Source organism: Pseudophryne corroboree, chromosome 2 (assembly GCF_028390025.1).
Source record: "Pseudophryne corroboree isolate aPseCor3 chromosome 2, aPseCor3.hap2, whole genome shotgun sequence".
Taxonomy (NCBI): domain Eukaryota; kingdom Metazoa; phylum Chordata; class Amphibia; order Anura; family Myobatrachidae; genus Pseudophryne; species Pseudophryne corroboree.
This window is the reverse complement of record NC_086445.1, coordinates 571,586,524-571,600,217: the sequence shown is the minus strand read 5'-3', so window position 1 is coordinate 571,600,217 and position 13,694 is coordinate 571,586,524. Positions and strand designations below refer to the sequence as shown.

The window sequence follows — 13,694 nt, the reverse complement described above, 5'->3', positions numbered from 1 at the left end:
GTCTGTAATAAAAGACAAAGAGGGCCCTGTTCGCAGACTTACAATCTATAGAGAAATAGGGATTTGCTACTGCAGGATAGACTGCAAATTCGTCCAGCCAGGCTGCACAGATTCATGGTGGCCTATATGATCCAGCCACATTGCAATGTTGTCACGGGCAGTGGCGTCACAACGGGGACGCGGGCGGTGCGGCCCATACCCGGTTGTCACACATGTGGGGTGACAACAAAGTGCCGACTGCTCTTCAGTGACAGCAGCAGGATGCTGCACTGTGACATTACGTGCAGCAACCTGCTCCTGTCACTGTGCAGGAGCCTGCACTGCACTTGCAATGGTCCCCGCGGGCAGCCTGCTTCTCCGGTATACCCGGAGTGACGAAAAGGGGGTCCGGGATGCAAAGGCATGCCCCTATCTGGGAAGTCATGCCCCCTATCCAAAAAGCCACACCCCTTGATGTGCCATCCCGCACTGGGTGTTACTGCTACCAGTGACGCCTCTGGGCACAGGGTCAGTGGATTCTGTGAGTATAGAAAAATAACACCTGTAGATAGAGATGAGCAGTTTGGTTTTGTTGAAAACCGAACATACCCGAGTTAGGGGATTTGAGTACGACCGACTTCCTGCTCGGCTCTGTTTTGGGGATCTGAATGAACCAGGTCTACTTTCTCTTCTCTCATGGTTTCAGGTTCCATTTCACTCAGGAGAGTTTATGATGAGGTGGACAAAATTGACTATAAATTAATGTTATTGATGTTAATAATACCATACCTCCCAACTGTCCCGTTTCCAGCGGGCACTGTCCTGCCCACAGGTCGCAGTGTCCCGGGCGCAGGAGGGGGCAGTTGGGGGGAGTCTTTGATCACCCGCTGCTCTGCTCCACAAAGCAGCGAGTGATTTTTGAATACATGCTGTGTGCATGCGCACGGCATATATTCACTGCTAGTAAGGGAGAAGGGGGCTGCCCAGCTGCTTGGTGAGCACTGGGCACGCCCCCAAAATTAAGAAAAGCAGGTCGGCGCCACGTGGCCATGCCCACCCATTGGATGCCACACCCCCACCCAGCAAGGCCACGCACCCTTTCCGGGGCGCTGTGGCGGAGCTGCGCGAGGGTCCCTTATACAAGCATTGAAACGTTGGGAGGTATGTAATACTATAGGAACAAAAACAGGTCCAAGTTACCTGATTTTAGCGGTTTTATTTATTTTTTTAAAAGGAAACCCAGATTCAAAACCAAATCCAAAGCACTTAAGGGTGGCTTTGACAAACCAAAACATGACAGTGATTTAGAACCAGGACCAAAACACAGTGGCCTATGCACATCTCTACGGCCCTCATTCCGAGTTGATCGGTCGCAAGGCGAATTTAGCAGAGTTACACACGCTAAGCCGCCGCCTACTGGGAGTGAATCTTAGCTTCTTAAAATTGCGACCGATGTATTCGCAATATTGCGATTACTAACTACTTAGCAGTTTCAGAGTAGCTCCAGACTTACTCTGCCTGTGCGATCAGTTCAGTGCTTGTCGTTCCTGGTTGACGTCACAAACACACCCAGCGTTCGCCCAGGCACTCCCACCGTTTCTCCGGCCACTCCTGCGTTTTTTCCGGAAACGGTAGCGTTTTCAGCCACACGCCCCTGAAACGCCGTGTTTCCGCCCAGTAACACCCATTTCCTGTCAATCACATTACGATCGCCGGAGCGAAGAAAAAGCCGTGAGTAAAAATACTTTCTTCATAGTAAAGTTACTTGGCGCAGTCGCAGTGCGAACATTGCGCATGCGTACTAAGCGGATTTTCACTGCGATGCGATGAAAAATACCGAGCGAACAACTCGGAATGAGGGCCTACATGTAGAGTTATGTGTGGGTTGTGTAGAGGGGAGGTAATTGAGTAAAACTGTCTATGGAGTGAATGGTTCTGGAATTTGATAAGCTTGCATGAAGAGGTTTTCAGGGAATGGTTGCAGGTTTGGAGAACACAAGAAAGTGCACACAATCCACGGATGGGAATGGGAGACTCTGTTTTCAATGTGCAGCTTCTCACTTTTAGACTTTTTTTTCTAGATGCAGGTGTTAGAGGGAGAGCTAATGAGAGGCATTTACTAAAAAACTGTGAAGAAAATTACTAAAACAAAATTGAATCCCTAATAAATACTTCCTCACACGCTATCCTGACTGTCAAAACAAATCTCAGGGTTTTTTTCAGCTGGTTTGGGCCATTGCAAACTGCTACACCTTGCATTTGATTTAAGTGGTTTTCAGTCTCCAAACTGGGGTTTAGTAAATCTGCCGGCTTGGATATGAAACCACATGCAATGGGGTAAATTTACTAAAGTTTCTAAAACAGAGAATTGGTGATGTTACCCATAGCAACCAATCAGATGCTGTCTATAATTTCTCTATTTCCAGAAAATGATAGACAGCTTCTGATTGGTTGCTATTGGCAACATCACCAATTCTCTGTTTTACAAGTTTTAGTAAATTTACCCCAATGTGTGACAGTTTGCAAAGCGTACATAAAACTGCTGCTTAGTAAATCTCACGCTAACTTAATTTTCTAATACTGTAGTGTACAAAATTAAATCAAGTTTTCATAATTGTACAACAATAATTGCAAGGTTCCCCGGCTTCAGATATTGTTGTAGGATTTAATACATTTTGCTATATTTGAAATAAATTCCATGACTAGTACATTAATATATGCACATGGTTTTTCAATCTTAACATGAACATGGTTTATTTGCTATTGGATAAAGTAGTATTTTGTGACCTGGATAATGTAATCTACACTACATAGCACAGGTCTGTTGTGGTAATGTGTAAATATTTAGTCTCCACAATTTTTTAATTTGATTAGAATTAATCTAGCATTCATTTGCACATTGAAATGCAGCCAAGACTACATAGCCTGAATTTTCTTAATGACCTTTTTTGCAACAGCTTTCAGTTACCGCAAAGCCCCACCACCCATTCCGCCCAGGCTCCTCTCCAAGCCTCTGATCTCGGTGACAGCCCAAAGTAGCACAGAATCTACCCATGAAACCTTTCTGCACAATGAGCCTACACGGTTGCCTTGGTCCAAAGATGTCAAGGTCCACTGTAATTCTAGTGAGAGTTTGGAGGGAACCAAGTCCAGAGGTCTGACCTTGGACCTGGCAACTGTCCAACACAGAGCTTCACCCAAACCTTCTACTGTGATCAGCAAGGCCCTACCGCTGAGGGAAGAGCTAAAAGGTGGCACACGACAAAGAAAGTGGCGCCCATCCATTGGAGTACAGGTATGTCATTGTATTTAATGCAAGCTTTATTTCTCTATAAAACCTATTTACGTAGCTGTGCACTATAGTCTCTTAGGTAAACTGAACTTTAGATTCATGACTACTATTCTTGATTTGATTAATGTTAAAATTCTGGGCCTCATTCAGATGCGGTCACAAAGCGTCTGAAGTACGCAAGTCAGTCAATGTCTTCGCACTGTGCATGCGTATGAGCCACACTGTACATGCGCAGTGATTGAATTGCGATGGCGCTCATAACAAAGGATTAGTAGCAAAGTGAGTGACAGGAACACAGCATTTGGGGGTGGTAACGGGGAGTTGTCTGGTAAACGCACTGCAGTGACTTGCGGTGGTGTGAGGCAGGTGAGGCAGAGCCTTTCCTGGCATACCAACATTTGTGCCAGAGTTTTGACTGTATAAAGTATATGAAAAATACAAATAATATGTTTGAAATATCTTCTTTGCATTATTCTAATCATTTTTATAGCCAAAACCGTGGAGTAAAAAATCTATGGCAGGTGGGGCAGTGCCTCAACTGTCTATCTCATCTGCACATCTCTGATCAAAACTCACCAAATTTCAAAAAGTATATAGTGCTGCACCTGTGTATAATGCCCAGATGTACCTTTTGGCTCATATATTGCATGTAAATCTGTCTCCGGTGCTAGCCAGTGCCACCTGAGCCATTTAGCTCACCGCACGTCCCTGAAACGCAGGCATGTCATGGCCGATCAGAGGGTGTTTTCTGGGCATTCATAAATTAGCAGTTGTGATCTCACTTGCTACAGGAGAGCCCTCTGCGTCCCAGGAGAGCAGCTCAACCTGTGCGTCTTCAGAGGAATTTAGGATCTGCATTATGGGGGTCATTCCGAGTTGTTCGCTCGCAAGTGGATTTTAGCAGATTTGCTCATGCTAAGCCGCCGCCTACTGGGAGTGAATCTTAGCATCTTAAAATTGCGAACAATGTATTCGCAATATTGCGATTACACACCTCGTAGCAGTTTCTGAGTAGCTCCAGACTTACTCGGCATCTGCGATCATTTCAGTGCTTGTCGTTCCTGGTTTGACGTCACAAACACACCCAGCGTTCGCCCAGACACTCCCCCGTTTCTCCGGCCACTCCTGCGTTTTTTCCAGAAACGGTAGCGTTTTTCCCCACACGCCCATAAAACGGCCTTTTTCCGCCCAGTAACACCCATTTCCTGTCAATCACATTACGATCGCCAGAACGATGAAAATGCCGTGAGTAAAATTCCTAAGTGCATAGCAAATTTACTTGGCGCAGTCGCAGTGCGGACATTGCGCATGCGCATTAAGCGGAAAATCGCTGCGATGCGAAGATTTTTACCGAGCGAATAACTCGGAATGACCCCCTATGACTCAATCTGCGAGGAAGGTACCGATGTTTCTGCACTTGTACGCCGTTGGCCGCAAATATGAAGGCAGCAGTGGGTGTTCCTTAGGTTAGCTTCTGTCCATATTAGCATACACTCGCAATTGCGTATGGCAAAAAATAGCATCAACATCTTATCAGCAACCACATCTGATTGAGGCCCACTGAATTTATATTGTGTTTCTAATCTAAGTTAAATGGACTTGAAAATAAAAATCATTGTACAGAATACAACACTACATATTTGTATTTTTGCACGCATATTTAAAAAAATGCAAATAAAATGCACCGTATATGCATCTAAAAAAACATTACACTGTCCGGTGTGCAGTATACACCCTCAAATGGGTGGTCTTTAGTATGCCGACTGTCGGGATCCCGGCGCACAGTATACCGGCGCCGGGATCCCGACAGCCGGCATACCGACACTTATTCTCCCTTGTGGGGGTCCACGACCCCCCTGGAGGGAGAGTAAAATAGCGTGGCGAGCGCAGCGAGCCCGCAAGGGGCTCATTTGCACTCGCCACACTGTCGGTAAGCCGGCGGTCGGGCTCCCGGCGCCGGTATGCTGGTCGCCGGGAGCCCGACCGCCGGCATACCGTAGTGAACCCCCCTCAAATGTGTCCTGGGCAAGATTCATACGTTAACCTTGCTACTAGCACTTGGTGCTGGCTCACCTATAGGGGGTAATTCCAAGTTGATCGCAGCAGGATTTTTGATAGCAATTGGGCAAAACCATGTGCACTGCAGGGGAGGCAGATATAACATGTGTAGAGAGTAGTGATGTGCACCGGAAATTTTTCGGGTTTTGGATTCGGTTCCGTGGCCGTGTTTTGGATTCGGACGCGTTTTGGCAAAACCTCCCTGAAATTTTTTTGTCGGATTCGGGTGTTTTTTTTACAAAAAACCCTCAAAAACAGCTTAAATCATAGAATTTGGGGGTCATTTTGATCCCATAGTATTATTAACCTTAATAACCATCATTTACACTCATATCCAGTCTATTCTGAACACCTCACACCTCACAATATTATTTTTAGTCCTAAAATTTGCACCAAGGTCGCTGGATGACTAAGCTAAGCGACCCAAGTGGCCGACACAAACACCTGGCCCATCTAGGAGTGGCACTGCAGTGTCAGACAGGATGGCAGATTAAAAAAATTGTCCCCAAACAGCACATGATGCAAAGAAAAAAAGAGGCGCAATGAGGTAGCTATGTGACTAAGCTAAGCGACCCAAGTGGCCGACACAAACACCTGGCCCATCTAGGAGTGGCACTGCAGTGTCAGACAGGATGGCACTTCAAAAAAATAGTCCCCAAACAGCACATGATGCAAAGAAAAAAAGAGGCGCAATGAGGTAGCTGTGTGACTAAGCTAAGCGACCCAAGTGGCCGACACAAACACCTGGCCCATCTAGGAGTGGCACTGCAGTGTCAGACAGGATGGCACTTCAAAAAAATAGTCCCCAGACAGCACATGATGCAAAGAAAAAAAGAGGCGCAATGAGGTAGCTGTGTGACTAAGCTAAGCGACCCAAGTGGCCGACACAAACACCTGGCACATCTAGGAGTGGCACTGCAGTGTCAGACAGGATGGCACTTCAAAATATAGTCCCCAAACAGCACATGATGCAAAGAAAAATGAAAGAAAAAAAAAGGTGCAAGATGGAATTGTCCTTGGGCCCTCCCACCCACCCTTATGTTGTATAAACAGGACATGCACACTTTAACAAACCCATCATTTCAGCGACAGGGTCTGCCACACAACTGTGACTGAAATGACTGGTTGGTTTGGGCCCCCACCAAAAAAGAAGCAATTAATCTCTCCTTGCACAAACTGGCTCTACAGAGGCAAGATGTCCACCTCCTCCTCATCGTCCGATTCCTCACCCCTTTCACTGTGTACATCCCCCTCCTCACAGATTATTAATTCGTCCCCACTGGAATCCACCATCTCAGGTCCCTGTGTACTTTCTGGAGGCAATTGCTGGTGAATGTCTCCACGGAGGAATTGATTATAATTCATTTTGATGAACATCATCTTCTCCACATTTTCTGGAAGTAACCTCGTACGCCGATTGCTGACAAGGTGAGCGGCTGCACTAAACACTCTTTCGGAGTACACACTGGAGGGGGGGCAACTTAGGTAAAATAAAGCCAGTTTGTGCAAGGGCCTCCAAATTGCCTCTTTTTCCTGCCAGTATACGTACGGACTGTCTGACGTGCCTACTTGGATGCGGTCACTCATATAATCCTCCACCATTCTTTCAATGGTGAGAGAATCATATGCAGTGACAGTAGACGACATGTCAGTAATCGTTGGCAGGTCCTTCAGTCCGGACCAGATGTCAGCACTCGCTCCAGACTTCCCTGCATCACTGCCAGCGGGTGGGCTCGGAATTCTTAGCCTTTTCCTCGCAGCCCCAGTTGCCGGAGAATGTGAAGGAGGAGCTGTTGACGGGTCACGTTCCGCTTGACTTGACAATTTTCTCACCAGCAGGTCTTTGAACCTCTGCAGACTTGTGTTTGCCGGAAAGAGAGATACAACGTAGGTTTTAAATCTAGGATCGAGCACGGTGGCCAAAATCCTGGTTAAGCGAATTAAGGGCTCCATCCACAAGTCCCACATGCCTAGCGGAATCGCTCTGTTTTAGCTCCTCCTTCAATCTCTCCAGCTTCTTCTGCAAAAGCCTGATGAGGGGAATGACCTGACTCAGGCTGGCAGTGTCTGAACTGACTTCACGTGTGGCAAGTTCAAAGGGTTGCAGAACCTTGCACAACGTTGAAATCATTCTCCACTGCGCTTGAGTCAGGTGCATTCCCCCTCCTTTGTCTATATCGTAGGTAGCTGTAAAGGTTTGAATGGCCTTTTGCTGCTCCTCCATCCTCTGAAGCATATAGAGGGTTGAATTCCACCTCGTTACCACCTCTTGCTTCAGATGATGGCAGGGCAGGTTTAGAGATGCTGCTACTGGTGCCGCCGCTGCTGTTCTTGCTGCGGGAGGCAATACATCTACCCAGTGGGCTGTCACAGTCATATAGTCCTGAGTCTGCCCTGGTCCACTTGTCCACATGTCCGTGGTTAAGTGGACATTGGGTACAACTGCATTTTTTTGGACACTGGTGACTCTTTTTCTGACGTCTGTGTACATTTTCGGTATCGCCTACCTCGAGAAATGGAACCTAGATGGTATTTGGTACCGGGGACACAGTACCTCAATCAATTCTCTAGTTCCCTGTGAATTAACGGTGGATACCGGAAACACGTTTCTCACCACCCAGGCTGCCAAGGCCTGAGTTATCCGCTTTGCAGCAGGATGACTGCTGTGATATTTCATCTTCCTCGCAAAGGACTGTTGGACAGTCAGTTGCTTACTGGAAGTAGTACAAGTGGTTTCCGACTTCCCCTCTGGGATGATGATCGACTCCCAGCAGCAACAACAGCAGCGCCAGCAGCAGTAGGCGTTACACTCAAGGATGCATCGGAGGAATCCCAGGCAGGAGAGGACTCGTCAGACTTGACAGTGACATGGCCTGCAGGACTATTGGCTTTCCTGGGTAAGGAGGAAATTGACACTGAGGGAGTTGGTGGTGTGGTTTGCAGGAGCTTGGTTACAAGAGGAAGGGATTTAGTTGGCAGTGGACTGCTTTCGCTGTCACTCAAAGTTTTTGAACTTGTCAATGACTTCTGATGAATGCGCTCCAGGTGACGTATAAGGGAGGATGTTCCTAGGTGGTTAACGTCCTTACCCCTACTTATTACAGCTTGACAAAGGCAACACACGGCTTGACACCAGTTGTCCGCATTTCTGTTGAAATAATTGCACACCGAAGAGGTGATTTTTTTTGTATTTTGACCAGGCATGTCAATGGCCATATTCGTCCCACGGACAACAGGTGTCTCCCCGGGTGCCTGACTTAAACAAACCACCTCACCATCAGAATCCTCCTTGTCAATTTGCTCCCCAGCGCCAGCAACACCCATATCCTCATCCTGGTGTACTTTAAACAGTGACATCTTCAATTTGACTATCAGGAACTGGACTGCGGGTGCCCCTTCCAGCACTTGCAGGGGGCGTGCAAATGGTGGAAGGCGCCACCTCTTCCCGTCCAGTGTTGGGAAGGTCAGGCATCGCAACCGACACAATTGGACTCTCCTTGGGGATTTGTGATTTAGAAGAACGCACAGTTCTTTGCTGTGCTTTTGCCATCTTAACTCTTTTAAGTTTTCTAGCAGGAGGATGAGTGCTTCCATCCTCATGTGAAGCTGAACCACTAGCCATGAACATAGGCCAGGCCCTCAGCCGTTCCTTGCCACTCCGTGTCGTAAATGGCGCATTGGCAAGTTTACGCTTCTCCTCAGACGATTTTGAATTTGATTTTTGGGTCATTTTACTGAGCTTTATTTTTTTGGATTTTACATGCTCTCTACTATGACATTGGGCATCGGCCTTGGCAGACGACGTTGATGGCATTTCATTGTCTCGGCCATGAATAGTGGCAGCAGCTTCAGCACGAGGTGGAAGTGGATCTTGATCTTTCCCTATTTTAACCTCCACATTTTTGTTCTCCATTTTTTAATGTGTGGAATTATATGCCAGTAATTTATCAATAGCAATGGCCTACTACTATATATACTGTGCACTACTGAAATGCACCACAGGTATGGATGGATAGTATACTTGACGACACAGAGGTAGGTAGAGCAGTGGACTACTGTACCGTACTGCTATATATTATTATACTGGTGGTCAGCAAAATTATGCACTGTCCTCCTACTATATATATACTGTGCAAAACTTAAATGCACCACAGGTATGGATGGGATAGTATACTTGACGACACAGAGGTAGGTAGACCAGTGGCCTACTGTACCGTACTGCTATATATTATATACTGGTGGTCAGCAAAATTATGCACTGTCATCCTACTATATATATGCTCTGCAAAACTTAAATGCACCACAGGTATGGATGGGATAGTATACTTGACGACTCAGAGGTAGGTAGAGCAGTGGCCTGCTGTACCGTATTGCTATATATTATATACTGGTGGTCAGCAAAATTATGCACTGTCCTCCTACTATATATATACTGTGCAAAACTTAAATGCACCACAGGTATGGATGGGATAGTATACTTGACGACACAGAGGTAGGTAGAGCAGTGGCCTACTGTACCGTACTGCTATATATTATATACTGGTGGTCAGCAAAACTATGCACTGTCCTCCTACTATATATATATATACTGTGCAAAACTTAAATGCACCACAGGTATGGATGGGATAGTATACTTGACGACACAGAGGTAGGTAGAGCAGTGGCCTATGTGTACCGTACTGCTATATATTATATACTGGTGGGCAGCAAAATTATGCACTGTCCTCCTACTATATATATACTGTGCAAATCTTAAATGCACCACAGGTATGGATGGGATAGTATACTTGACGACACAGAGGTAGGTAGAGCAGTGGCCTACTGTACCGTACTGCTATATATTATATACTGGTGGTCAGCAAAATTATGCACTGTCCTCCTACTATATATATATACTGTGCAAAACTTAAATGCACCACAGGTATGGATGGGATAGTATACTTGACGACACAGAGGTAGGTAGAGCAGTGGCCTACTGTACCGTACTGCTATATATTATATACTGGTGGTCAGCAAAATTATGCACTGTCCTCCTACTATATATATACTGTGCAAAACTTAAATGCACCACAGGTATGGATAGGATAGTATACTTGACGACTCAGAGGTAGGTAGAGCAGTGGCCTACTGTACCGTACTGCTATATATTATATACTGGTGGTCAGCAAAATTATGCACTGTCCTCCTACTATATATATACTGTGCAAAACTTAAATGCACCACAGGTATGGATGGGATAGTATACTTGACGACACAGAGGTAGGTAGAGCAGTGGCCTACTGTACCGTACTGCTATATATTATATACTGGTGGTCAGCAAAATTATGCACTGTCCTCCTACTATACATATACTGTGCAAAACTTAAATGCACCACAGGTATGGATGGGATAGTATACTTGACGACACAGAGGTAGAGCAGTGGACTACTGTACCGTACTGCTATATATATACTGGTGGTCAGCAAAATTCTGCACTGTCCTCCTACTATATACTACAATGCAGCACAGATATGGAGCGTTTATCAGGCAGAGAACGTATACTGGTGGTCACTGGTCAGCAAAACTCTGCACTGTCCTCCTACTATATAATACTGCTGGTCCCCAGTCCCCACAATAAAGCAATTAGCACACTGAGCACAGATATTTGCAGCACACTGAGCACAGATATGGAGCGTTTTTCAGGCAGAGAACGTAGATATTTGCAGCACACTGAGCACAGATATTTGCAGCACACTGAGCACAGATATTTGCAGCACACTGAACATAGAAACTGAGAGGACGCCAGCCACGTCCTCTCACGATCATCTCCAATGCACGAGTGAAAAATGGCGGCGACGCGCGGCTCCTTATATAGAATACGAATCTCGTGAGAATCCGACCGCGGGATGATGACGTTTTGGCGCGGTCGGGTTAACCGAGCAAGGCGGGAGGATCCGAGTCTGCTCGGACCCGTGCAAAAAAGGGTGAAATTCGGGGGGTTCGGATCCCGAGGAACCGAACCCGCTCATCACTAGTAGAGAGAGTAAGATTTGGGTGGGTTATTTTGTTTCTGTGCAGGGTATATACTGGCTGCTTTATTTTTACACTGCAAATCAGATTGCAGATTGAACACACCCCTCCAAATCTAACTCTCTCTGTACATGTTATATCTGCCTCCTCTGCAGTGCACATGGTTTTACCCAATTGCTAACAAAAATCCTGCTGCGATCAACTTGGAATTACCCCCCATAGTACAGAGACTAGGAGTGTCCAATATATTATAGACTACGTGCAAAAAATCATGACATTTGCAGCAAGTCATCCACAGGAGTTCATGGACTCACCATACCAAAGGGCAATAACATGACAAAAATATGACATTGGGGGTAGAACAAGACTTGTGATGGGTAACACAGTTGATGGTAAGAATACCAACCAAAGAGTTGACAAATGGTCGGTAAGGTCACAATCAAGGTTAATAGGTATTGAGAGAAGCAGAAATATTGCTGCTCAGGACCATAAGTGACCATTGAGATGGCTTCTAAATTCACTGCCTGCTGACGTCAGCAGACATAACTTCAACATATAACGTCTGATCAAAGAAGATGTACATATAACGTCTGATCAAAGAAGATGTAAGCAGAGGCACATTCACCTAAACAGAGGATAGCATCCGTTTTGGCAAGGTAAGTAACAGCAGCATGTCACAAATTATTACTTGAACCAGTCCCTTTAGTCCTTTATGTCCAAAGCTATGCCTGTTCATATAATTTCATAAAACAATGTTATTTTTGATCATAAGATAACAGGCCAATATGTATTCATGTGAGACTTTCCTTATTAACTTGGAAATATATCACAGACCGGTTGACTACGAAACCCCAGTAGTCGGGAGACCAACAGTGGCATCCCGACGGGCAGAATCCTGGTAAGTATTTTCTTCCTGCCCTTATCCCTAATCCTAACCCTAACCCACCCATTCCGTAGCCTCACCCTTACCTCCCCTTCCCGCAGACTAACCTAACCATCCCCTCCCTCAGCCTAACCCTAACCGTCCCCCTTTAACCTATCCCTATCCTCCCCCACCCCCGCAGCCTAACACTAACCTACCCCCTAGTGCCGTACCATAACCCCAACCATCTACTAACCTTGGTATGTTCTTCCAACCCTTACCCCTAATCCAACCCTAACCCACCCATTCTGCAGCCTCACACTAACCTCCCACTCCCGCAGCCTAACCCTAACCATACCCTCCTGCAGCCTAACCTTAACCGTCCCCCTGTGACCTAACCCTATCCCCCCATTGCCCAGCCCTAACCTGCCCTCTAGTGGCGTACCCTAACCCCAACCCATCTACTAACCTTCGAGATGTGTTGGGATTCTGGCCTTCGGCATCCCAATATTGTTCTCCTGATAGTCAGGATTTCGATCACATCGCTAACAAACATGGACTGCCTAACAACCCATGGACGGGTTGTCAAATTTTAGCCTGGGGAAAAGCAGACACCACTGGCCCATGAGGAGTTATCAGTTTGTAAAAAATTGGTTTTTGTAAAAAGTAGGTTTAGGTATTTAACAGAGGGGTTGATATGCCCATCATGCAAGTGGTGTTGCTGTCATTTTAAACAGTGGTAGGCCTCTCCCTAACGTCTTCATATCCCCAACAAATACAAAAATAGGATTTTAATTACCTACCGGTAAATCCTTTTCTCGTAGTCCGTAGAGGATGCTGGGGTCCACATTATTGCCATGGGGTATAGACGGGTCCACTAGGATCCACTGGCACTTTAAGAGTTTAACAGTGTGGGCTGGCTCCTCCATCTATGCCCCTCCTACCAGACTCATTCTAGAAACTGTGCCCGAGGAGAAGGATTTAACACAGATAGTGGCGAGATTCACACCAGCTCACACCAACAAGGAAAATCAAGCTAACTAGCTTCAAAACTCAGCAACAGCTGAATAACATTACTGAACCCAGTAATAATGCAGTACTTAACTAAGAACAAAGCTGTACCGAATCAAGTAACCACTTGCAGGATAACGAAGTGCTGGGCGGGCGCCCAGCATCCTCTACGGACTACGAGAAAAGGATTTACCGGTAGGTAATTAAAATCCTATTTTCTCTTACGTTCTAGAGGATGCTGGAGTCCACATTAGTACCATGGGGATGTACCAAAGCTCCCAGAACGGGAGGGAAAGCGCGGGGGCTCCTGCAGAACTGATTGACCAAACTTAAGGTCCTCAGAGGCCAAAGTATCGAACCTATAGAATTTTATAAACGTGTTCGACCTAGACCAAGTAGCTGCTCGGCAAAGCTGTAAAGCTGAGACACCCTGGGCAGCCGCCCGAGTAGAGTGGGCCTTAACAGATTTTCGACACGGGAGTC

General features: G+C 46.2%; 1 protein-coding gene across 4 annotated transcripts in view; it reads left to right on the top strand.

Moving 5' to 3' along the window:
• The window catches only part of DLGAP3 (DLG associated protein 3), an 856,617-nt gene that overhangs the window by 747,458 nt on the left and 95,465 nt on the right, over positions 1-13,694 (top strand). For all 4 annotated transcript variants that reach the window (XM_063954417.1, XM_063954415.1, XM_063954413.1 and 1 more), the window contains one exon: positions 2,937-3,274. In XM_063954417.1, coding sequence (XP_063810487.1) covers positions 2,937-3,274 — 338 coding nt within the window. The remainder of the gene's footprint in view (positions 1-2,936; positions 3,275-13,694) is intronic.